The 27546-nt window shown below is 39.7% G+C and overlaps 1 protein-coding gene across 6 annotated transcripts in view; it reads right to left on the bottom strand.

The window, feature by feature from the left end:
* The window catches only part of NEK10 (NIMA related kinase 10), a 218795-nt gene that overhangs the window by 149670 nt on the left and 41579 nt on the right, over window positions 1-27546 (bottom strand). For 5 of the 6 annotated variants that reach the window (XM_079114271.1, XM_079114272.1, XM_079114273.1 and 2 more), the window contains 13 exons: window positions 25244-25285; window positions 24071-24149; window positions 22689-22756; window positions 19440-19519; window positions 18768-18854; window positions 17240-17464; window positions 14068-14207; window positions 12014-12075; window positions 7050-7127; window positions 4832-4896; window positions 3388-3490; window positions 3153-3281; window positions 1631-1768 (listed from right to left, as the gene is read on the bottom strand). In XM_079114271.1, the coding sequence (XP_078970397.1) occupies window positions 1631-1768; window positions 3153-3281; window positions 3388-3490; window positions 4832-4896; window positions 7050-7127; window positions 12014-12075; window positions 14068-14207; window positions 17240-17464; window positions 18768-18854; window positions 19440-19519; window positions 22689-22756; window positions 24071-24149; window positions 25244-25285 (1296 nt within the window). Of the gene's footprint in view, window positions 1-1630; window positions 1769-3152; window positions 3282-3387; window positions 3491-4831; window positions 4897-7049; window positions 7128-12013; window positions 12076-14067; window positions 14208-17239; window positions 17465-18767; window positions 18855-19439; window positions 19520-22688; window positions 22757-24070; window positions 24150-25243; window positions 25286-27546 lie in introns of those variants that run through there. The other variant, XM_079114276.1, reaches the window with a different exon arrangement.

The raw sequence follows: 27546 nt of genomic DNA, 5'->3' as shown, positions 1-27546 counted from the left end.
TTGAGGAGGATACTGCTAACTGCCTCCCCACTCCACTGCAATGGAGCTGGATATGGCTTCCCAGTCAACTGTGTCTCTCAGCCTCTCCTGCAGCCTCCAGTGGGCCTATTACTCAGTTCTTACCAGTGCGTTCAAGGAAACCTGCGTGCCCTGTGTCTGAGCTCCATTCTCTTCCTCTTCCCCACCATGGATGTGGGCACCCTATGGCAGCTTCAACCACACAAGAGAAGACCATACCCCAGAGAATGCAGAGACCCCAGGTGACTGCATGAAGCAGAGAATACTACCAACATGGTCCACTCACTTTGGGGCTGTCACATGAAAGAGAAATAACCCATTGTATTGTAAGGCCTCTTCTTAATATCCTGTATTTTGGAGCCTCTATGTTACTGCAGGTTAGTCTTCATCTTAACAAATACACTTTTCTATTTCAGTTCATTTCTGCTGCTTCTTTCTGCCATTGTTTCCTCCTTTAAGGGCTCAAGACTGTTACCCTTTCCACTGGTTTGATCCTCTAGGTAGAGGGCTACGGTACAATTTTGAGAGACATCAAAGTCCAAGCAGATGCCTCTTGTATGGTCCCTCCCAGACACTTTCTTGTCTTAGAAAATGTGCTAAAATAAATCATCTGCCTTATCAGCTAGCAAGTGGCCAGCAGCTTTTAAACAATATGGAACCAGGTGGCACAACCAGAACTAAACACTGGACCTAGCTCACTGAAAAGGACTCTATCTAGATTTGGATCCACATGAAGATATTATATCTGCTTAGGTCAAAAGCCATGTTTCAGCCTCGTGCTACAGTAAAATAGCACACCATGAAAGGTTAGATTATCCTAAATCTGAGAAAAATCATAATTATTTATATTTAATATATAGAATATGTTATTAATGATAAAATTTATTGTAATTTACAATGTGATGTAAGATGCAGATTTAAATGAATAAAGACCATATTTATGATATTCTTTATGTTCCAGAGCAGACACTACACAAATGAAACAGAGAACAAAGAGCGGAGAAGCTGGTAACTCTCCGTGGGAGTTACAAATGCGGTGTCTATAATGAATGTGCAAATAAGGAGACTGAAAAAGAAACCCATGTGCTCTTGCATCACATAAAGAAATTGCATTTCTCTTCTGACTGGTTTATTCTTTCTTCCCAAACTTCCCTAATGATAGTTAATTGAGTTATTAAATTACATCAGATTATTCTGTTCATGCCAATAAGTAAATAACCCATCCTGAAAATTCACACTTTAGATTGAATAAGCAAAAAGGTTTAACTTGACAAAAACTTGACAGGAAACTCTTGGTCTTATTCCTATGTGTGCAACTAGGTCACCGAATTTCTGCAATTGAATGAGTGGGAATGGCTGTGCTTACAACAGAGCGAGAATTTGTCTCCCATGCGACAGACTCTGTGCAAGAGGCCCAGCTGTTTTGCATCCTGATGTAAACTCCAGACAGTGTTTCTACGGCTGGGTGTCAAGCAGCCTTAGGAGAAAGGCCGGTGACATCACTGCATCAATGTCCACTGTACCACAGAACCAGTTAAAACAGCACAGATAAGAACAGACCAAGAACTCTATTTCAATGATACTTTTCTTCAGAAACAAGAAAAACACTTACCTGCTCTTTAATTATTGTTAATTCAGAAACAATATTCTTTACACTGCTGTCTCGATCTTTTTTATCCTTTCCAAACGCAGGGTTATGTAAATTGACCTCTTTCATTGCTAGAAGATTTTGACCACTGCGTTTTCTAACCTAAAATAAGAGGGGGGAAAAATGGAGGGAAAGTTGAAAAGATAAGAAAGGCATCCCACGCCAGTCAGAATGGCAGCTATCAAGAATACAAACAAGGACTGGGGTTGTTGCTCAGTGGTAGAGCGCTTGCCTAGCACATGTGAGGCACTGGGTTCAATCCTCAGCACCCACATAAAAATAAATAAAATAATAAAATAAAGGAATTGTGTCCATCTACAACTAAAGATTTTTTTTTTTTTTTAAGGTCTGGGGATGTGGCTCAGTGTTAAGCACCCCTGAGTTCAATCCCTGGTGCCAGAAAAAATAATGATAATAAAACAAAATAATAAATGCTGGAGAGGATGTGGAGGAAAAGGAACACTTTTACACTGTTGGTGGAACTATAAATTAGTACAACCATAATGGAAATCAGTAAGTAGGTTCCTCAAAGGACCAGGCATGGAAACACCATATGACTCAGCTGTATCACTCCTTGGCATTTATTCAGAAGGATTAAAGTCATCGTACTACAGTGAGACATGCAGCCCCATGTTGACAGCAGCACAGTTCCAAACTAGGGAACCAGCCTAGGTGTCCATCAACAGATGAATGGATAAGAAAATGTGGTATCTATACCCAATGGAGTTGTACTCAACCATAAAGAAGAATAAATTATGTCATTTGCAGGAAAATGGATGGAACTTGAGAACATTAAGATTAGCAAAATAAGCCAAACTCAGAAAATTAAGGGTCATATGTTTCCTCTCTATGTGGAAGGTGGAGATGACAAAGGAAAAGAAAAGGGGAGGGGACCTCATGAAAGTTGAAGGGAGACCAGTAAGGAAAGGGATGGGGTGAGGGAATACTGGGGAATGATATTGGTCAAGTTATATCATTATATCATACCCTTATGGACAATTATAGTGCATTAATATAAAATATGCAAGGAGGAAATAAAAGGTAAGAAAGGGATAGATTAACAGAGTCACATGGTTATTGAAGTCACCTAAATAAATAATAAAGTGTTTAAAACTCTAGATGTATGTACACTAAGCTCAGCCCCAAAATTGGTATACTCTGGGTCAGTCTCAAGATTCAGTAGGATTTTACTGTACAAATACAGAAGCAATGGTGTGAATTTAGAGAATGCATCATGTACTGGGACAAGCCATTTTGACAATTTTTTGTAAGGTTAATGAAGTCTTTTAAAGAGTCAGTGGCCAATTACTAGAGTTGAGAGCTAAGATGTCAGCACAGCTATAACAAAAATAATCATCCTAATTTTCTGTGTCTTTTCACTGTCTTTCAGTGACAAGGACTCCAACTAAGTAGGGCATGAGGTGCAAGTGTAATGTATGGTTTGATCAGGAATATCAGAAATGTTGTTCCCCAAGGACAAAGTCACCTTGTACACACAGCCAAAAGCTCCACTTCCAAGATGATCCAAAATCGCATAGTTGCCTATGTATTTCGAAGGAGCTTTGTTCTGATTAATGCTCTCAATATTTTCAGCTACTTGCTTCAATTCATCCTCCTAACCAAAAAAAAAAAAAAAAAGATAAAAAGGAAATGGATTGCTGTGATGAAATCTATCCTGACCACATAACAGCCTGCCAAAATATTTAAAAGTCAGGACTTACCACTAATAAGTTCAACTTGGATACCAACTCTTCGTAAGCACTGATGTCACGAACATAATGTCCTATGTCAATGAACATCTCAAACAAGTCAGTGGGGAAAAGCCTATAGGGAAAAACACACAGGTAAGCTTAATGGAGAATGGGAAACGGTTGGTCATTCCTTCCTTTTTGGATAAGCTGGTTCACAGATGAACCACGTGAAACACACATAACTTCCTTGGGTTGTCAACAAAGTCAGGGGAATAACACTCCGACTTAACTAGCAAAATTACACTATAAGCTGTATTCTTCAAAAATTAAGAGGAAACACAGAAGAAGATAGATTTAGAGATCTGCTCTACAATATCATGCGTATAGTTAACCATCCAGTACTATACACTTAACATTGGATTAAGGGGGGAGATGTCACATTATACAAAAAAAAAAAAAAATACAGATAATACAAAGACCTGTTTCTGTAATATTTGGGGGAACATAGATATTGAACACATACTAGAAAGTAATATTTATTGGGTGTTTATTGAGTGCTGAGCACTTTCATAAATGCCATTTGATTCAGCCCTCATATTAACTCTAGGAGGTAAACACGAGTTTAATTTTTTTTAAGTATTATGAAAAAAAAAAAAATACCAGTAAACAAAGCACATGGAGGGAATTATACATGGTTTCCAAAGCACTGGTTTCAAGGGCTTCTTCAAATGTTTTTAAGTTCACTAATAGGGAGGGTTTATTGGAAAAGTTATAATGAATAACTCATTTTACTTCCTTTTCCTCTAAATTCAAATATCATAGGGAAATAGAGGAGCAACATTAAATGCTCTATGATTTCCAAACTACATTAATTCATGTCTTTCCTTATCAACGAAACTCTAGTGAGAACCTGGGTCCCTGATTTTGGCTAATCCTTCCAATTAAATGGTACTTGGACTACACATGCATGGCACTGGTGTTTGCCTCCTAAGACGGGGGCTTTCCGTGACACCAGCACAGTCTCCTGGGGCCTGGACATCCAGCCAATGATCTCCTACACGAAGGAGGATATTGAGACAAATGCTTGGTTCTTCTATTGATGGAGGGGAAATGATCAGACTAACTTGGGAATGTCTGAAAGGACAAGAGCAAGTACATGTTCTTTATGCCATCTGTTTAGGATGTTAATATCTTTAATTTTAAAAAGCCTAAAACCATGATAGTCACGTGCGATTAGGAGGCGTGGCGATGAGGTGGCGGTGCGCAGTGTTTCACTGCCCTGTGGTGGGTGGTCAGCGTGGAGACACCCCTACAGCAGCTCGGGCCTATCTGTGGAGGCTAGGAGATCTGAAGGCACGCGCTGGTGCACGAGTCCATTCTCCTCTTACTGCTGCATGAAATCAGGCGTGTGAAAGCGCTCCTGTTTAACAGTCTCTTAAACCCGCTGATGGCTCACACGTCTCCCAGCTCATACCTTTTAAAGAGTGGTCTGTTTCTTTCCATACTGAAGAGAAACCTCAAGGCTCTGAAAGCATAACACTGGGAGGGGGGAGAAAAGTAAATGCAATTCTTAAAGGGCCTTAGGATGAATCAAAACATTCTCAGGGCAGAACTATCGAGAAAGAGACTTGACAGAGGTGCCCAAGTGAGGGGCCCTCATGACTGAAAACAAACCACCCACACCTGGGGCCGTTCTCTGGTTTAAAGAGTGTTGATGTTGCACTACGCTAGGGATCCTGGTCTTGTTTTACTCAGAGCCTGCCATTAATTCCTTTCTAGAAAGTACGAACTGAGCAGAGGCAAGAAATACAGGTCCTATGCTGAGAAAACCAAACATCCAGAGATTTCCAGGAGCGCGGGGTTTATTTTGTTTCTAGCCTGCTATGAAAGCCTCAATATTTATATGGTTTCTGTGAGAAAATAAACACTAGAAATGATGACATATAAAAATAGCTGCAGGCACCCTGGACTCAGACTTGACAAATTGGTCTCTTGAGTAAAGAGTCTTAAGCGTTCCCCAAATAGAACAATCGGCAGCAACTCCCTAGAACACTCAGAAAGAGGCCTGCGAAGGTTTAACTAAGAAAAATAAACATCGGCCATTTTGCAGGGCTGAGGGAAAAAAAGAGGGAGCCTCCAGCCTGTGGTGCACCTGTGGGACAGGCCACCGCTGGAGTGACCGGGGCTGCCCAATCGGGCCTGGGATGGCTGCATAAAATTAGAGATCTGAATAGACAGGGGCACAAATGAAACTGCACAGAGGGGCCAGCTGGACAGCAAAAATGACATGAAGGGTCCAGGCAGAGGGTTGTAGGGACGTAAGAAAGTGGAGAAATGCGTGCTCCTGGAAACCAGCTCCAAAACTGGAATTTCCAAAACCCCTCTTCTGGCTCAACAGCATGCACCTGCAGAATGGATTTGATGGTGTCTATTTTTCAGGACAGTGTCATTACGTTTGCATGAAGAAATCAAGTCCCTACATCTGTGAGTTCTCGCTGGCAGCTCTCCAAAAAACCCCTCCATGCCAGCACACAGATGTCACCAGGGTCTCTGCTGGGTTGGGCCATCATTCTAGACAAGATGGTTGGGAGCGGTTTCATTTTTACTATTTTTAACTGACACATATAACCATGAAAATTGTATATTTCAGTGGGGTACCATGTGACTTGGCAATACATGTATACATTGCAGATGTTTAAATCGGTTAAACAGTATCTCCTCAAACATGTATCATTGTTTGTTTTTCTTTTCTTTTTTATTTATTTACTTATTTACTTTATCATAATAGGGATCAGAGCCAGGGTACTTTTCCACTGAGCTACATCCCCAGCCTTTTTTATTTTTATCTTGGAACAAGGTCTCATTAAGTTGATTAGGGCCTCACTAAGTTGCTGAGGCTGACCTTAAACTTGTGATCCTCCTGCATCGGCCTCCTGAGGTGCTGGTATCACAAGCATATGCCACCATGCCCGACCTTCCTTTTATAAATGACTTGAAAAAAATATGAGCTATAACTCTTGCAAAGGCCAACCTTAAATCTGATTTTTGTCATTCCAGGGTCATTCAGGGAACCGCCTCCAGAAGCCCACTCTTCAGAAAAGCACATAGGACCCTGCACAAATGTGCCCCATTCTCACCATTGAGTCCTCGACTCCGGGGGCAGTCTGCCCCTCAGCAGCCCACACTCCCCCAAGCTCAGGGCTTCCCCCCGCTTTGCTTATGCTGTCCCCTCTGCCTGCAATGCCCTTCCATGCAGAAGCAGATGCCATTGAAGCCCCACCCAGGATGTATTTCTCATCCGCTTGGAGAGCCCTTCTCAACCATCACAATCCCTTTTACGGGTTTTCCTTCTTAAAGGTGAAATGTTAGTGGCTGAGGTCCATTTTTAAAGTGGACAAATAATTTTCCTCTGTTGCTGTGTTCTGATATTTAAGCAATGAATTTTTTAAAACTAGAACTTACTCATTAGCAAAGAAACACTTACATAAATCTTCTGGTTCTCCCACACAGAGAAACCACTGCTAAGCCTTTCCCACTCTTCTGATGTCACTGGTGTCAATGCCAGCCTTAGTGACCACGTATCTTTCCTCATAGTTCAGGGGCTAGCACTAACTCTAAAAGCCCTAAAAATCATAGGTTATTTCATTACAGTTTCCCCAGATGCTGTTAAAAACACTAGGTATGTTCCTTACCTGTAACAGATTAGATTTTGCTGCATTCTTTTGCTTATTTGGTAAAATTAATTTTGCTATTATATAAACACCATTCTCCTGCAAATATAAAAAGGCCATGTTATCAGTGATCACTGTCAATGCCATAATGATACAAAGCTGAGAGAAGCAATTTCTCTTAAGGAAACAATGAAACAATATTAAAAAAGAAATGTTAGTTATAATTTCAGAATTTTCAGTAAACATCAGAGGACAATACTAAAATTGTCAATGTAAATGTACTTTTAAACACAAAAGACTAAGAACACAATCTTAAATGTTTAACTGTCTATTGAGGGTCAAGATTATGGGTTATCATATGTATAAATTTCAAGTGATTTACATATTTTTAAAACAAAGAATGGGGGGTTTAAAAGGGACAGAAAAAATGGATCCAACCATCTTTACACCCTGAATTTTAAATACTTAATTATGAACTATGATAGTTCATGTTATAGTTCATGTTATAGTTTTGATAAGAAAAGAATATGTATAGATGAAAAAAATATTTTTAAAGGAAGAGAAGAAAGTCAAGAAACGAGAATAACAGATTTTTACAAAGAAAACCAAACTTATCTGTGAAAACACAGTTGATCTTTCTAGATTTAGTCTAATACAAACACATGTGGAGAAATGGACAAAAAGTATTCACCTATTGCTACTTTTCTATTATTCACTAAATACACAATTTGATGATGTGTACTAAGTGTGGACATTTATAACTGTGGAGAGCCTTACCTGCCTCACTAGCCTTTATAGCTAGTCTCTGAGTTCTTCTATAATGTCCCTCTTTTATACAGGAGAAAACCAAAACTTGAGTGAAGTTATTTTTTCCAGGAGCCAAGCCAGCAAGTAAAGATGGCAGGAACTGAACCCCAACCAGGCCAACTCCAAACACCCTGCTCCGCCAACCTCCCTGGATTCACTGAGCTTCTCTTGAGAACTTTAATCTGACTCCTTAGTGACTTTTTATATTTTGAAGTTGAAGTCGGATATGTTGGTATCGACCTCCCCCATCCCAACAATGTTTCCTCTATAAAATTCAAGGAGAAGGAGGTGACCTTCAAAATAGAAACCACAACCTTTAGCCACACTAACAAAGAGAAGACGAGAGAAAACCCAAATCACTAAAATTCGGAATGAACAAGGAAATATCACAACAGACAGGATGGAAATACAAAACATAATTAGAAGCTATTTTGAAAATCTATACTCCAACAAAATAGAAAATTTCGAAGACATCAACAGGTTTCTAGAGACATATGAATTGCCTAAACTGAATGAGGAGGACATAAACAATTTAAATAGACCAATTTCAAGTACTGAAATAGAAGAAGTCATCAAAAGCCTACCAACAAAGAAAAGTCCGGGACCAGATGGGTTCTCAGCCGAGTTCTACAAAACCTTTAAAGAAGAGCTCATTCCAATACTTCTCAAAGTATTCCATAAAATAGAAGAGGAAGGAACCCTCCCAAACTCATTCTATGAAGCCAATATCACCCTGATACCTAAACCAGACAGAGACTCATCAAGGAAAGAAAATTTCAGACCAATATCCTTAATGAACATCGACGCAAAAATTCTCAACAAAATTTTAGCAAATCGCATACAAAAACATATTAAAAAGATAGTGCACCATGATCAAGTGGGTTTCATCCCAGGGATGCAAGGTTGGTTCAACATCAGGAAATCAATAAACGTAATTCACCAGATTAATAGACTTAAAGTCAAGAATCACATGATTATTTCAATAGATGCAGAAAAAGCATTTGATAAAATACAGCACCCCTTCATGCTCAAAACACTAGAAAAAATAGGGATAGTGGGAACATTCCTTAATATTGTAAAGGCCATTTATGCTAAGCCCATGGCTAATATCATTCTAAATGGTGAAAAACTGAAAGCATTCCCCCTAAAAACTGGAACAAGGCAGGGATGCCCTCTTTCACCACTTCTATTCAACATCGTTCTTGAGACTCTGGCCAGAGCAATTAGACAAACCAAAGAAATTAAAGGGATACGAATTGGAAAAGAAGAACTCAAACTATCCCTGTTCGCTGATGACATGATTATATATTTAGAGGAACCTGGAAATTCCACGAGAAAACTCTTAGAACTCATAAGTGAATTCAGTAAAGTAGCAGGTTACAAGATCAATGCCCATAAATCCAACGCATTTTTATACATAAGTGATGAATCTTCGGAAAGAGAAATTAGGAAAACTACCCCATTCACTATAGCCTCGAAAAAAATAAAATACTTAGGAATCAATCTCACAAAAGAGGTGAAAGACCTCTACAATGAGAACTATACAACACTAAAGAAAGAAATTAAAGAACACCTTAGAAGATGGAAAGATCTTCCATGTTCTTGGATAGGAAGAATTAATATTGTCAAAATGGCCATACTACCTAAAGTGCTATACAAATTCAATGCAATTCCAATTAAAATCCCAATGACGTACCTTACAGAAATAGAGCAAGCAATCATGAAATTCATCTGGAAGAATAAGAAACCCAGAATAGCTAAAGCAATCCTTAGCAGGAAGAGTGAAACAGGGGGTATTGCAATACCAGATCTTCAACTCTACTACAAAGCAATAGTAACAAAAACAGCATCGTATTGGTACCAAAATAGAAAGGTAGATCAATGGTACAGAATAGAGGACACGGACACAAACCCAAATAAATACGATTTTCTCATACTAGACAAAGGGGCCAAAAATATGCAATGGAGAAAAGATAGCCTCTTCAACAAATGGTGCTGGGAGAATTGGAAATCCATATGCAACAGAATGAAACTAAACCCATATCTCTCACCATGCACGAAACTAAACTCAAAATGGATTAAGGACCTCGGAATCAGACCAGAGACCCTGCAGATTATAGAAGAAAAAGTAGGTCCAAATCTTCACCTTGTTGGTCTAGGACCAGACTTCCTTAACAGGACTCCCATAGCACAAGAAATAAAAGCTAGAATCAACCACTGGGATAGATTCAAACTAAAAAGCTTTCTCTCAGCAAAGGAAACTATCAGCAATGCGAAGAAAGAGCCTACAGAGTGGGAGAATATCTTTGCCAATCATACTTCAGATAGAGCACTAATCTCCAGAATCTATAAAGAACTCAAAAAACTCTACTCCAAGAATTCAAACAGTCCAGTCAACAAATGGGCTAAGGAAATGAATAGACACTTCACAGAAGAAGATCTACAAGCAATCAACAAACATATGGAAAAATGTTCAACATCTCTAGTAATAAGAGAAATGCAAATCAAAACCACCCTAAGATTCCATCTCACCCCAATTAGAATGGCGATTATCAAGAATACGAGCAACAACAGGTGTTGGCGAGGATGTGGGGAGAAAGGTACACTCATACACTGCTGGTGGGGCTGCAAATTAGTGCAGCCACTATGGAAAGCAGTGTGGAGATTCCTTAGAAAACTTGGAATGGAACCACCATTTGACCCAGCTATCCCACTCCTTGGCCTATACCCAAAGGACTTAAAATCTGCATACTACAGAAATACAGCCACATCAATGTTCATAGCTGCTCAATTCACAATAGCCAGACTGTGGAACCAACCTAGATACCCTTCAATTGATGAGTGGATAAAGAAACTGTGGTATATATATACTATGGAATATTACTCAGCCATAAAGAATGATAAAATTATGACATTTGCAGGCAAATGGATGAAATTGGAGAATATCATGCTAAGTGAGATAAGCCAATCTCAAAAAGCCAAAGGATGAATGATATCGCTAATAAGTGGAGGTTGACACATAATGGGGGGGAGGGAAGGGTTAGAGTTAGGGTTAGGGAGGGGGGCAAGTATGGAGGAAGGAACTACTGTATAGAGGGTAAAGAGGGGTGGGAGGGGTGGGGGGAAGGGAAAAAAATAACAGAATGAATCAAACAACATTGCTCTATGTAAATTTATGATTACACAAATGGTATGCCTTTACGCCATGTACAAACAGAGAAACAACATGTATCCCATTTGTTTACAATAAAAAAAAAAAAAAAAAAAAAAAAAAAGAAAATTATAAAGGGGTAAGACAGGGAGAGAGAGAGAGAAACAGAGAGAGAGAGACAAAGAAAGTAAAGTAAAATGGAAAAAAATCCAACCTAATGACATAATTTTTGGATATTAAAATACATTTCTCTTTATCAGGTTGTTTTAAAATGTGCATTCCATTAATTTTTTTCAGTCAGAGGTATTTCAGTCTTAACTGCTTAATCTAAATATGGGGACACATATTGAGAAATACCAGCAAATCATGATTTAGCTCAAGGAAAAAATAAAATCATTTTTCCACTAGACTTTTACTTTAGATATAAACTGTTATATAATCTAAAAAAAAAAAAAACAAAAAAAAAAACAAAATAGAAACCACATCCAGGTTGAACACATAGGTGAGCGTATTTATTTATACATACATATATATTTTTTTTTCTTATTGACTTATTGACACCCACACACATATAACTGTGTATATAATGGATTAAATAATGTATTATGCTTTGTGAAATCAGTTTACTGACAACAAATACTGTTTGGTGTGTCTCAATCACCTCTAACTGAATAACCTGATATATTCTTACTTAAAACAGGTGTTCTCCTTAACTCAGAATATCCTGTCCTTTTTTGAGTTATTCAAAATAACTCAAAAAAATAAAAATAAAATAGGGGGAAATGAAAGGGACAATACCTAACATAGGAGGAAACGACATCAACTAACCATGTGGTGGTCCTTTTAGTTAAACTGAGTTAAAGGAGGAAGAACAGAAATACAAAATAGAATTGTACATGGTAAATAAGAAATGTTAAAGCATTCAAAACCACAGAACAGGGTCCGAAAACTTATGTTCCAGGGTACAAACTGCAGCAGAAGGTGGCATGATGTGACATGGGTGACACCTGGGAAGCAGTGTTCTCACCTGGACCACCTGGTGGGCATTGGTGTCATTGAGCGCCAGCTCAGTGAGGGCAGCACAGCAGGCTGGAATGAGAGCAAGCAGACGACAGTGCATGTCATCATGATGAACACACAGGTCATCAGTACCCTGACTTTGCAGGGGTTCTGTTGGCCAAGTCACTCTTCAAGAAACACTAATTCTCCTTCTGGCACAGCTCTGGAAGAAGGATGTCTACCTGGTGGCTTCTAATTCTCCCCTCCTGTTATTCGTGTGTACCTACATGCCACAGCAGCCTTTTACTGAACACCTACTATATACAAGAAGGCAGGGTTGCATCTGTCTGGTTTATTATGATCCTAACACTCACCATGTGCCCAGCCCCTTAACAGGTACTCCATAAATACATGTATGATAGATGACAAATGAATGCATGCTTTAAGAAGATTGTCCACATTGATCTTTATACTCTGGATATGTACAATGATCACCAGTTTTATGGATGGGAAAACTGGTTGAGAGAGGTTAGTAGACTAGAATGCACATCCAGCATATGAATGGGTCCAGGATTCTGGCAACCATCAGTCAGATGTTAAACCTTACGTGCTGAGCAGTGTCCTTCCTGCCTCCCTGCAGCCTTTGTGGCTGCACTGGTGGCATTCTGCACTGAGATATTTGTCCTCCCAGAGGTCTCCTGGACTTATTGATAATACCATTGTACTGGACTCTTGGTGTTGGTTCAGCACTGTGTTAAAGAGTCTCAAACGACTCTCCATTTTACATGAGCTAAACTGAAACCTGGGGGGTTGAGGAAATACCCAAGGCCACATGGACATAAAAGCAGGCGAAGACTCAAACTCTACTCTTAATTGCTTGCTTTTGATTTTTATTGACTTTTTCCTTTTATATTTCAGCATAAAATAAGCTCTGTAAATTAAGTGTATGGCTTGATGAGCTCTGACATATCTGTATAACTTGTACTACCCAGATGAACACACAGCCTATTTCTAGCCCCTCAAAGCTCCCCTGTGCGCCTTCCTAGAGGTTAACCCTGCTATGATCCATACATAGATAACCACTCTTCTGACTTCTATCAGCACTGATCTCATTCACTCTTGAAAAACTTCTATAAATACCAGGAGCTATGAGATTCAGCTGGATTAGACTTCCAGGGGAGCCTTCAGACAGGAAACCCACCCCCCACACACATATACAGGAGCCCTTATATTGAGGCAGGCCTTTTAGATTAAGCAGAAATGGCAAGTGGAAGGTGGACTCCTACTACCCAGTCTTCATATCCCTATAAGGAAACATCTCCATTCTCTGGAAGGAAATTGTAGGAAACAAAAAAAGTCTTCAGGCTCCTGCCCCATCACCCTCCTCTGCCCTCTGCCACGTGTGCTCTTAGCCTCTCTCTACCCTCCTGCTGAAACACATGGTGCCTTACTGCTCCCTTCCTACGAGCAAGGTGCTATACCAGCTTGGCCAGCAACGCTGACTTGAAGCCCACTTGTCCCAAAGGTCAGGTGCCCCTGTGTAGGGGAGAGACACATGACCCTCCGAGGTGTCCATGCACCGTGTCCCTGCTTTTCATACAGGACAGCATCTTTCTCTATCTTTCAGAGTTCATGATATGGAAGGAAGCACTCCCTTGCACTTGGTGAGATGAGTGTGTGCAGTGTAGATTCCCCCATTAGGTAGGGCATCTCGAGATCTAGAAAATTACAGGAAGTTTTGGTTCTGGCCAACGATCAAGCTGCACTTTTTGATCCAACTTTGTAAGTAATGAAGCTAGTATTCTCTTTCTTTATCTTTAACTTCTATATTTTCTCCTCAACGAGTTCAGAATGTGGAAGGGAGAGGAAAGTTTGTTTTATCATTACTTTGTAAGTCCAACACCAGTACAGAGAAGTTTCTGGCATCCTCCTGGATTTAACTTCACATGTTTGTTAACTTATAAACCATGTCCAGTGAACAGGATCATACTAATTCATAACAGAGAACAGGAATGGAGCATAACAAGTTATACAGTATCAAATAATATCAAATAATAAAGCATATGACTATAACATAGATACCTGCTTGAAGAGAGAAAGTATTTTCTTGTATTTCCCTAGGGCTCAAATCTTCAGACAAATGAAGCTGCTGAATTCTGCCTGCGGCATTTGCACTAGACAGGCTCCCGATGGAGGAACGATCAGAAACAAAATTTCTGTCTCTGAAAAACAAATGTTAATGCATAGAACATTGATCAATTTCCCTTCACAGTTAGCCCTTTTCTTGTCCTGTTTAAAAATATAGTCTCCCCCAGGTCATGAAGGTTTCTCCTGTGTTATCTTCATTCATTCGCTTTCCAATCTGTGATAATTGAGTTTTGTGTACAGTGTGAGGTGAGACTGACTGACTTCCTGCCTCCTCTCCTGCCTTTCCACCCGCTTCCTTTTTCCTTCTTCCCCACTCCCTCCCCTTCTCGCTGCTGAACTGACTCCACACTACCTGTTGAAAAGATTGTCCTTTCCCCAGGCTCCAAGTGGCTCTCTTGAACTCTCTATTCTGCTGCAGACAACTCACTTGACTACATCTTGGTCATAATTATTCTGAGTTTTCTTTTTCAACGAAATTTCATTCCTTTATTTTAAGAAAGTTCTCTTCTATTATATCTTTGAACTTTTTTTTCTACCTCAGGGACCTCAGTCATCCACATGTTGGAACCTCATCTTCTGCAGGCCATACCATTTTCTAATTGCTTTCATTCCTGTGTATTTTTCCTCTGCATTACAAGTAACTTTTTCAAACTTGACCTCCGTTGTACTACTCCCAGTTTTTTCTGACTGTTATTTTCTCCCAGTTCTGTGGCTGTTATTCAGCCCTCATTTTCTTTCCCATCTCAATAATTCCTTCCCTTTTTTTTTCTGTCCTATCACCTCTTCTTTAATCTCATTTCATAAATTCATGTTCCACTTACTGTCTTTGATAAGGTAAACCATTTCACTTACTGTTTTTAATAAGGTAAACCATTTGTTTTTCTATTTACTTAGTGCCCTGACTTCCAAACAGATTGCCTATCTTTTGTTAGCTTTGATCCCATTTGTGTTATATGATTAGTGCATTTTTTTTCCCCTTATGACAGCAGCTCTATCTGGACTTCCGTGTGCCCATGGATAATGTGGATGGAGTCTCCTTGACTCCTTCCCATGCCATCTGGGTCCACTTGTGTCCTTCCTTCAGTGGGCATGGGGAACGGGGGGGGGGGGGGGGGGGGGGCTGTGTCAAGGGACAGACACACTTGGTGATCTTATTTGTTAACATAATTCTCTTAGAACTTACATTTGGGATCCCTCCACCTGACCAAGAACACACCTCTGAGTCTAAGATTGAAGGTAAAGGGATGAATGAGTTTCCTGAAAACTGCTCTGATAATAAAGCCTGTTCCTGCTCAGGCCCCACCACCTGGCAGCCTCCTCCCCTCCTACTAGCTCAGGCAGCCCAAGGGCAGGCGCAGCTCTGGAAGGATATTATTTATCCAGCTGGGGTAATAAATTCTCCCAGAGCACCAAGATGCATTAAATGTAGAATAAGAGTGAACATATATCATCTGCCCAGGGAAGAGTTTTCTAACACTGCATCATCAGTACAGGCTGGAAAACAACTCTTTAGACATGAGAGAATCCTTTTCTATCAAGGATAGTTATGACTTGAGCAAATGAAGAAAATAATGCCTTGCATTAGACTCAATTCTGTAAGAAAAAAAGTAGGTTTTGTCTTTGAAGCATTGTTTAATCACCATGGAATTTCATTTTATCATTAAGGAAATAGCTGCTCTCCAAGAGCAACCCACAACTGCTATAATTGGTGTGACTGACCAATAATAAATAAGAACATCAACCATCTCCATCTTATGAACCCCAACAAAAAAATTCTTTGACAATTGTTATTATTTAGACCAATTATAATTATTTAGAACTTATAATTACACTTTAAGGTAATTAAGGTTTTATGTGATACTCAAGAAAGAAGCAGACCATCAATGGTTTATAATTTTTTTCCCTTTGTTTTGGTAATAACAGATATCATTAACAAAGCTACTGTTCACATCTCTGAAGTCTGCCTCTATGCTTTGGGAAGTTCCCTCAGAAAAAAAGAAGTTGGTAACATAAAGTTCTGCAGTGTCCCTCAAGGAACGACATGTCCAAAGTCTTAATACATTAATCTGACAATATCTAGTTAGATTAAAATTAACAAGTCACTCTGCTTTGGTTGGAACGGGCTCTATTTACTTGCTGCACATCCTAACCATGATCCCTTCCAAGTAGACATGCTTATTTTTCACTTTAACTCAGCACCCATGGGGCTGAATTATGCTTTATAATGAAATTTGTTAATAAAATTCCAGGGGTGGATGGTACTGAAGTATATTATTATTCAGTAGATCAATAAATTTAATTCATAAATTAGTAACATTGCAACATATGTATATATATCAAGAGAAGTGCAATTTAAAACTATTTTAGCAAACTATCCCTCCCGCATGCTCATGGTTCAGAATGTCGCTACAATTTTTTTTAATTTATTTTGTTCTTCTGCAGTACTGGGGGTTGAGCCCAGGGCCTTACACATTCTAAACAAGCTCTCTACAGCTGAACTATACCCCAACCCTGGGATAATGATAATCTACCTTAGACGATGACAAAGAGGAGCAGAGAGAGAAGCAGAGCAACTGGACCAGGATCTGTAATTTGATTAATAACATCTTGAGCAATGCCATTTTTTCTTATTTTAAACTATGCATAAGTTCCTTTGATACTGGCTTTGCTTTCTCTTTAAAAGAAAGATGATTTATATATATGCACACATAAACATTTTAATAAAATATTAGTAATTTCTGTATTGGTTGGCACTATAAAGTGCTTATACTAATTCAAGAAAGGGTTGGCAAGAGAAATGTTTTCCTTAGATTATTAGATTTCCATCCAACCTACACCTGCAGGCTGACGCACTTCTGGTTGCACACCGCAGGCCGCTGATGGGAAGATAAATAACACGGCGGCTCCCGAGGAACTGAAAAGGTGAGTGTCCTGACACTGATTCAGGGCATGCTTGTGACAACTGTAAGTGAGTCTGATGACAAGAATGACCAGAGACACTCCAGAGCAGGAGGGAGTGAGGTGGGCCCATGCCCAACAGTCATCTTGTCACAGGGTCTGCAAGCCTTCAACCATTAGGACAAAAGAAGCCAAGGCCCACGCTCACCCTCGTAAAATATGAAGGAGCTGCTTGATGCCTCCCCAGATGCGAATTTCCACACTGGTCTCGGGGTCTTCGCAGACCTGAACCAGAATCCAGACCACGCTCCAGAGCAGCTTCAGGTGGTCAGAGTGGAGCAGACTGAGGAGGACGGGGATCCCCTCGTAGAGCTTCACCTGCTCCTTCACCTGGGGTTCAGCACAAAGGAGGCGTAACAGCTCTGCAGTTAGTCTGAAACGGGGATGAAGAAGGGGGAATCACAGCAGCACAAGTTAAAAACAACATTACACGAGAGCTATCACCACCACATAGAATATACTCTTACTTTTTGTTCTTTTCTTGGTACCAGGGATTTAAACCAGGGCCCAGAAGTGCTTAACCACTAAACCACATCCCACTTCTTTTTTTATTTTAAATTTTGAGACAGGGTCTTGCTAAGTTGCTTAGGGCCTCTCTGAGTTGCTGAGGCTGGCTTTGAACTTGTGAATCTCCTGCCTCAGCCTCCTTACCTGCTGGGATTACAGGCATGCACCATCACATAGGGCTAAGTCACAGCTCAACACCCATTTTGACCAGACCAAAGCCAAGTATTTTCTAGCCATGCAATGTCTGTCACAACTACTCAGCTATCAAAGCAGTCAGAGACAATACATAAAAGTGAATGGGCATGCCTGTGGTACACTAAATCTTTATTTACAAAAGCAAGCAGCCTGCAGTCCGAGTTTCTGACCACTCTTCCAAGACACAATTATCCTCATTGGTCTGGCTATCCATCTTTACCAGAAGTAGGTGGTAAGAATAAACAATGTAACCTGTATTGTGCTAAAGGTAAATGAAATAGATAAAATCTTATTCTATTCTAGGGACTCAGGAGCCTAAGATAGGAGGATATCAAGTCTGAGGCCAGCCTCAGCAATTTAGCAAGACCCTATGCAACTTAGCAAGACTGTGTCTCAAAATAAAAAGTAAAAGGGACTGGGGATGTAGCTCAGTAGTAAAGTACTCCCTGCACCTAATCCCAGGAGTAATGAATACACACGCACACACATATATATATACATATAGCCTTAATTCTAGTCCTTAGAAACTCACTATGTGGTTATAAAAATAAGACATTCTAAGGAAATGTTAAAAACTCAACAGCGCAGATAAGTTAGGTAAAAAGTCCTCTGTGATTATCTGGAGAATAAAATAAACAAGTAATCTTTCAAAAAATTAATGTGATCACACTTAAAAATCTTTCTGGGAGTCCCTATGATGTTCATGCTAAAATCCACATCTTTATTCAGCACACAATGCCCATCATGACCTGAATAAACATGTCATGTTGCCTCATCGGTGAAATATGGAAGTAATGCAAGATTAAAGATAAATCAACCGAACTGCACTAGTTTCTTTTGTGTAAGCTTAAACAGAAAGCAACAGCCAAGTTGTCTCAGGATACTCAGTTAAAATGCATCTATAATGACATAATAATCACAAGCATTTGCATCAAATATAAAAGATTAATTTTTCCAACTATTAGCAACCCTACCTTTTGGAAAGCAAGTCATATTCATGTAAAATCATCAACAGGTTCTCGACAATGTTGAGTTCACTTATCTTCTCCCTACATTCTGAACTACAAATTTAAAAATATTAGTAACTATTTAAAACAAATTTTACTACATTCACTGATTTAATAGCATAGCTCTCATCTTAGAGAGTAGAGAAAAAGAGAAATGAAGCCAATGTTCAAAAGAAGCCAATGATCTACTTACTAGCCTAAAAGTGTATTTAAAGCTCTTTTATTTAAACCAATGACACCGATAGGAGGACAGGTGTTCTTAAAAAAATTTAAAGTCAAGAATGTTTGAAAATACACCTTATGTTAAAAATGAATGAATACACAGGTAAGAATAAAGAAAGAAGGTCAAAGAGATTCAACTGGCAAAAATAGGGTAATTTTGAGAGTAAAGTAATTGAAGGTTGAATGAAAAGACATAGCAGGTAGGTCAGGAAGAAATGGAAAGATTTAAAAAGTGATTTGCCTTTTCATCTTAAATTTTAAAATGATGCTTTCCATCCTCTTCAACATATAAATGTTTCATGATTATTTTTCACAAATTGTAACTAAGCAGGTGACAAAGCAACTGATCCATTCTGCATTGCTCTCACCTAACTTGCTACAACAGCAGAACTGGGAAGGATATTAGAATATACTTACCTTTCTGCTAAGCTTGCCAGGGCCAGAAGGGCACCCAGCAGGACATTAGTGTCCCGGGCACCAAGTAAATTTACTAAAGTCTGAAAAATGAAAATAAATAAATAAATAAATAAGGTTTAGTGGTTTAACTACAGAAGTACTACAAGCTCTTGAACACTATAGTACTTCCTCCTAAAGACCGTGGAGGCTTGCACTTTTTTTGGTGTTTGTTTTTTGCTCAGTTTTTTAAAATGTGCATAAACAATTAAGCAAAGTTGTGCATACAGCTTTTTAAAGTATATTTATATTTTCATTATAGTTGGGCACAATACCTTTATTTTATTTATTTTTATGTAGTGCCAAGGGTGGAACCCAGGGCCTCCCACATGCTGAGCCACAACCCCAGCCCCTTCATTTCCTTCTTAACCCACTAAAATTTTTCCATAAAATTGTCTTTATAAACAATTTTAATTAGTAGAATAAAATTACTTTGATTATACCTTTACTTAGACAATAATGAAAAATGCTTTTCCCTAACAAGCTATTCTTTTATTTTTAAAATTTTTAATTTTTGGGAATCAATATAGGCTAGGGAGATAGCTCAGCTGGTAGAGTGCTTGCCGAGCAAGCACAAGGCCCTGAGTTCAATCCCCAGTACTGAAAAAAAAAAAAAAAAAAAAAAAAAAAAAAAAAAAAGGAATCAATTTAGAGGCTTAACCTTAAAAGGAGTTTTGCTAAACATTTAAAATATCCAGTTCTGGCCTGGCACAGTGGCGCATGCCTGTAATCCCAGCAACTCTGGAGGTTAAAGAGCAGGATCACAAGTTCAAAGCCAGCCTTAACAACTTAGTAAGGCCCCTAAACAACTTAGCAAGACCCTGTCTCTAAATAAAATGTAAAAATGGACTGGGAATGTGGCCCAGTGGGTTCAATCCCCAGTCCCAAAAAACAAAACAAGACAAATAAATAAAAAGTGTTGGGGATATAGCTCAGTGGTTAAGTGCCCCTGTGTTCAATCCCCAGTACCAAAAAAAAAAAAAAAAAAAAAAAAAGTCCAGTTCAGGTGTTCATTTCCTTACCTGGAACTCTTGAGAGTAGCTCCTTGTAACAAATTCCTTGCACAGACAATACATGGGACCAAGTTATGTGACTAGATGGTTCTCATGATTCCCTCTATTTTCATGTGCCCAAGCATATTGCTGAGCACCAGTGCCCCCTCCCCTGGGTGTTGAGAGCAGTGATGGAGGATGGGACAGCAGTTACTAAGATCGGGGGTCTCTGATGCCCTCATGGCTGTGGCATGCTGGTGCCTGGGAATGTTTCTGTGCAAGGGCACAGGATGCCTAGCTACTGTAGCAATGCCCTGCATATGGAGGCTCTGTGCAAGGGCTCTATCAGCTCTAACCTTGATCTCAGGCACACAGCTCCTGGGAAGGAAAGAATTCATATGCTAGACAACTACAATGTTTCACCAGCTCTGCTTCTCTGGTTCCTGCCTGCCTCATAGCAACTTTTAACAAGAGACTTTCTTGAGAGCTACACAAAGCTCCTAACATTGTACTTTGCAACTGTGGATTGCTACTGCAGAAAAGCTACACAGATGTCCTAGTTTCTGTAATGTTCCTGAACACAAAGAATAATACTTGCATAGTCTTTAACCTGATAACGAGACACATATAAATAAAGGTTGCTGGAGTAATTCTTTAGACCTGTATCTCCACCTGATCCCAGCTTACTCTTCAAGATCTGTGTCTGTGAATCTTTATTTTCCATCCCCCTTCGCCCCTTGCTGGACCCAAGAGATTGGTTGCGCTGGCGGTGACACCTGGGAGAAGCGTGAGGCTAGCAGCACACGTTAGAATACTGGTTACAACCAGTCACTGAGAAGTCATGCTAAGTCACTCGCTGTGCTCGGCACTTTTCTAATAATGGGACTATTTTTCAGCAGAATGTTGAAACCTACATTTTTTTCCCAAACTGAACAAGAAGTGCCTACACAACTGAGGACCCCATTTGCTGTCAGATTTCTACCCCATGTTGAAATGGCATCGCTCACACTCTGGGCATCTTCCTAGGTAACATGGCTTAGCCGGAAGCCTCTGAACCCTGCCAGTTGCCTTCCCTCAATGCTCACTAATGCAGATTCTCCTATCTTCTTTCTACAATTTCAGAACTCAGAGTCCCCCCCCCAAAAAAAAAGTATGCCCCCACATATATTCCAGATCAGAGCTGCAATTTGTGCAATGACTACAAGAATGTTTTTTTTTTTGGCTTCCATTATGCAGATTTCTCCCTTTATAATTTTTTTTAATGAAGCTATTGTTATTTCTATGATCCCTTCCTCTTTTTCTTGTCTTATTTCTTCTTTTCTGTCTCTAACGTGTTTCCCAAAGTTCAATCCCAGAGATATCACAACTTTTTTCATTCCCACTTAATAATCTTAATGCTGACTCAAAATTTCACTCAAATCCTAAGCAGTATAGTGACACAGATGGGTACTGAAATAAAAAATATTGACCTTTATACCTGTATACCACCTAGAATCATCCCTAGACCCTAAGCAGCATGTGCCGACACATTTTGGCCAAGCTGAACAGGTTATTTTGCTACAAATATAATTTTAATTTGTTTTGATTCAACCTGCATTAATCTATCTTCACATGCATATCAATGTGATCCATGTACTTTTAATACAATACCATCTTAGGAAATAGTGTCACATGAAATTGTCTGCATTCAACCATTTTTGACCTACAGACCATGGTAACTTCATATGGTTCAAACTGATTGAAAAAAAAAAAAAAACCTATGTAACATATGGAATTTATTTATAAGTGTGCATACATACACACATACATTTTTATCATTTCATTTGCTTATTTTTATTTAATTATTTATAGATACACACCAAGGGTCTGTTTATATATAGCCAGATTTTTTTCAAGTAACATTTAAATCAAGCAACAATTTTTTAAGCAACATTTACATTAAGCCACAAATTTTGTTTCTAAAAAGGAATAAAAAAAAAAAAAGAAAAGAAAGAATACTGGAAAATCTTCATTTACTGTGTCTACATTTACTCCTGAGACTGGTAAAGAATATAAAAGGGTTGGCAGAGAGTCAGAGTTTCAGGCCGGGTTAGCAGGTTCGTAAATTATGAGTCATGAATTGTAAATGACATGAGGCTTGACCACAAAGACTCTGAACTTGCGCACGTGAACTGCTGTCACAAACAGAGCCAAAGCAGTAACTCTTTCAGCATCCACTTACCTTGTGGGCTCCGCTTGTGGTGACCCATTCTCTTTGGTCTTTGACGGCCGCAAGTTTTTGAAAAATATCTATAAAGGAAAGAAATTATTTTTCAAAAGCTAAGAGAGATCTGGAACTTGAAGGAGGTAGTGCTCATAGAACTCAGGTCTGCAGTACCAAGGGGCCAACAGTGGAAGGGCAAACTCAACACAGGTGCACAAAAGGAATAGGAGAAAAAAGAAGGGAAGAGAGACAGGATTCTTTTTTAACCCCAAGAAGTACCTGTCAAGCTCAACAAAGATTTATTTTATAATATTATTGTAATAATGAAATATGGAAATTCTAAAAAGGACAATCCTCTTACTGCTTAAGATTGATCAAGTTCTTTAACATTATTACGAGTTCAAAGCAAGGCCTGTTCTTCAGAGATCTACTTAGATAGAGGTCAACTTAGGAAGAGGGGAGAGGAAGCCAGCAAGGTGATAAGGCTGGTGAGGTTCCTCAGCTGAGGGAAACAGCTGTCCTCAAAGAAACTTCCTGGTGCTTGGGGCTTGCCACAGACCCATCTCTCCCTGCACCTGCCAGTCAGTGTGCTGTCTGCAAACAAGCATGAGAAAATGGGCCAGCATCCTCAACAGCAGGAAGCCTGCAGCCGGCCAAACCTAGATGGGAGGAAGTGGAGCAGGGGACAGCCTCAGCGAGAGAAGATTAAGTGACAAGTGAACACCTGACGCACAGACCAACATGTTCACATTACTGTCTTCAGACGAGGATTTTGTTTCTCTTTTTTATGTTCTGGATTTCCCAAACTCTGTGAGGTAGGCATTATTGTTAACCAAATTTTATAGATTAAAAACTGAAATCTCTGACATTCTAAAAGAAATCAAAAAGGCATATATATTTTTATTTTATTTTATTTTATTTATTTTATTTTAGTACTGGGAATTGAACTCAGGGGCACTAGATCACTGAGCCACATCACCAAACCTAGTTTGTATTTTACTGAGAGACAGGGTCTCACTGAGTTGCTTAGTGCCTCACTTTTGCTGAGGCTGGCTTTGAACTTGTGATCCTCCTGCCTCAGCCTCCCAAGTTGCTGGGATTATAGGCGTGCGCCACCAAGCCTGGCAAAATGGCAAAAATATTTTGACCAAAATTTGTTTCTATGAAGTCTCTTACGTGAAATAAATTGTGCTTTCCAAAGTAAAAGTTGCAGCCTGAAAGTCTCGCCTCTGGGTATATTTTACCTCTGAATATAACAGTTGGCATGGACTTTTCAACACCCTAACTGTGAGTGGAAACATTCATAAGAGCTCAAGGTATCTATTTCTTCTGCTGCAAACACCACACTGCTTATAATAGCAAGTCCACAAAGTTGATATGTCCCTGACAACAACACTTACACGTCATGTTGACCAGCTTGTCCACACTGTGCTGCTCTTCTCCAAAGCCCAGGTACTCGTTGGCAACCATCTCCATGTACTGAAGGAAAGAACCCACAGTGGGTGAAGGACAAGACATGCAATTCTTAAAATGAACTCTAGGTGGCACAACAAATTCACCAAATGCTACTGGGTATTCCACTCAAGGTCAAAAGGTGGTTGGGTTTCTAGATTCTTAAATCTTTTCTTGCATGTTCTAAAGTTGAGAGAGGAATCATCTAAAGATTCTGAGAACTCTCCAAAGTTTAAAATGACTTGTAACTGAATAAGTACATGGCGTAATTTAGTATCCAAATACAAGAAACATAAGACACATAAGATATAAAACATAGAAATTTAATTCTTTGATGTACCTTTTAGTAGAATTTTTTTAATATGTTCCATATATTTTATTAACTTTATATTTTATAATATCCTAAATTATATCTAACCAGAATACAGGCAGATATCAACAATAAGATGAGGTAGTCTGATAATTGCTCACTGTCAATAACTGGTTATAAGAATTAAGAAGATCCCCTACAACATAATCTTAACAAAGATTGTTTCATTAAATTAGGTAGACCTCTAGTCAATTACAATTCTTAAAATCAAAACTTAAACAAGAATCAAACATCCCAAGAATGAGAATGTAAAATAAAATAGATGTAATTCTATATTGCTGTTAAACTTAATCTTCCATTAGTAATTCAGAATGAGTTTGTAGGGCTTGGGTTTATTATGAAAATTATTCTTTCTGTACCCACAATAGGTTTTAGGAGAATGGGCTGTTCCAACTCAATGACATGCTTGGAAATTTTGTTTTATTTTATTAATAAACCCAAACCACTGAGCTACTTGGCATATATATTCGCCTGCTTACCCTCCCTTGGTAGTTATCAAAGCAGAAAAATAACAAAGTCAAGATCACTTTCTGTACTTCCTTGTTTATCTGTTAACATTTAATGAGCACAGCAATTATGTCTGTGGGTGAAAAAGTTTTGAACACCTCAGGCACACTCTCATCGACCCCACCTGCTCCCCTGACAGGCAGCATGATACAGGAAAATCTTCTGCCACACAGTTGTTTGATGCTTGCTCAGAGCAGGGCACAGAATGAAAAGGCAAGAGCAGCCACCACAACAGGAATCTTACCTGAGCTAAGTTTTCAATCCCACCCAGGTTGTGGAGTATTTCCTAATAAAATAAAAAGGAACAAACATAAATAAAGGATGAGGGTGGTGGGCAAGTAGATCTTACATGCCATGTTTTTACTAAGTCGTAACATCTACCATTATTTCTTCAATTTCTGTATTGTAACATAAATACAGAAAACTTGATGGTTGTCATTCATAATTCAGGAGAATGAATATCTATTCAGAACTGCCTGCTGCCTCCTCATTCTTTGCCACCATCTTATGTCATCATAGGATGTTAGACTCGGGAAGTGCTGGTAGACAGGCTGCTGAGGTGTTCGTTCAACCCTCCCATGTTTCAGGCAGGAAAGACTCAGAAAGGTAAACCACTTTGCTAACTGACAGAACCGGAAGAGCATGACGAGGACCTACGTCACTGAGCTTTAGGCAAGCGTGAAGTAGGTATCCAAATAGCTAGACATTACAAGGAAGTTACGCATGAAGCATCAGAGGAGGGAAGCGTCATTGACTGACTGTATCCTACAGAGGACTAAGGAAAAGACTTGCTAAAAATGGTGGTGTCTGAGTGGAGACCAGAATGGTGGGAAGACGTGTTGAATACAGATGGAGGAAGGAAGGAAGAAAAAGGAGACTCCGAGCAAAGAGAACAGTAGGTTCAAAGGTACAGATGAGCTGTGTAGGAAAAAAAAAATCAAGAACAACCCCTATCGGGTTCCCCCTCACCTTGCACAAGTTCTGTCTCTTTTCTTCTCACTTGGATAAAGCCTACTCTTTTATGCTCACTTTTCGTAAAACTCACAAGAACCTGGAAAGAAGCTGGATACAGCGGTACACGCCTGTCATCCCAGCAACGCGGGAGGCTGGGGAAGGAGGATCACGGGTTCAAAGCCAGCCTCAGCAACTTAGTGAGGCCCTGACTCAAAAAATAAAAAGGGGTGACGGTGTGGCTCAGTGGTTAAACACCTCTGGGTTATTCTCCTGTAAAAATAAAAAATAAAAAACAGAAAGAAGGCACAGGAAGGCAACTGGGGCCTGCTGCTACACTATAGCAGAAGAGGCTGAAAATCCGGTGTTCTCCTTTGGGGGACTCATCCATGATCCTATGGAAGGCATGATCCCTACCCTATGTACACCTCATCCAGACACCCACCAACTGCTACCATGGACCTCTGGACTGCCCTGATGTACAAAACACCCAAGCTACAAATGGCCATGCAGATGGCACCCAATATGATATCCCCATGAACAGGGGGCCCTTAGAGTAGGCCTCTGTAGGAGGGCCCTGACTGTTGACCCCTTTCAACACCTTTCTGCAGCTCAAAGTAGTCAGAGCGGTCATCGCTCCGGTCCCTAACAGCAGAAGTGGGACTTAGGACCACTTCTATGTGAGGGAAAATGCATAAGATAGGATAGACAGTAAAACAGGCAGACAGTTAAGGAAATGGGCCCCAACACCATCAAAAAAAAAAAAAAAAGAGAGAGACGCCTCTAAATGAACAGGCTACCCTGTGAAATTAACCTGCAGAAACATGCCAAATATTCTGGCCAACTCCTTTTCCTAGGGAGGCAGGACAGACCTGAGTGAAGAATGCAGACTCAAGGGCTAACCAATATCTTTGGTACTTTCCCAATACCCAATTAGCAAGGCTTTTGATCAATAGCCTTGGTACTTTTCCAATACCTGATTAACACAGGTATCCACCAGTGCCTCCACTCAGTAGCTATATAAGCCCCAAGACTTGTGCACTTAAATGGCAGCCTGCTCTTAGGTCCTCTCTCACACTGCAGCGGCTGTGGCTTTTTTCTTCTCACTCGAATAAATTCTAGTCTTTTACACTAGATTTTTTTTTTTAAACGGAAAAAGAACAAAACATCAAGATGTTCATGTTCTCTGACAGAAGCAGTTCCATAACTCCCTAACAGGTTTACTGGAGGAAATGTTAGGAAATTAGGGTGGGATCAAACTGTGAGACGTGTAGATGTGAGTCCATGTTTCAACATCTTCATGAAGACCTTGAGACCCAGGGAGAATGTGTGAGCGAAACACCTGCAAGAACCAGCTCTCAGGGTTTCCCTCAAGTCTTAAAATGAGCAGGAGAGGGAACAAGCGTCAACTGGGAGCCTGGTCAGCGGTCAGTAGCAGTGGGAATGAGAGGGGCAGGAATGGTCTTTGAAGTGATATGATCACCTGCACACAAAGAAAGGAAGTGAAGAAGACATCACCCTACCTGAGCATGGGTGACTAGGGACAACGACATGACTCACAGACATACGTAGGGAGGGTCTGACAGACTGGGTGGA

The sequence above is a fragment of the Sciurus vulgaris genome, assembly GCF_902686455.1.
Source record: "Sciurus vulgaris genome assembly, chromosome: 16".
In the NCBI taxonomy this organism is placed as follows: Eukaryota; Metazoa; Chordata; class Mammalia; order Rodentia; family Sciuridae; genus Sciurus; species Sciurus vulgaris.
Note: the sequence above shows the minus strand (reverse complement) of the source record. Positions and strands in the feature narration are given on the sequence as shown.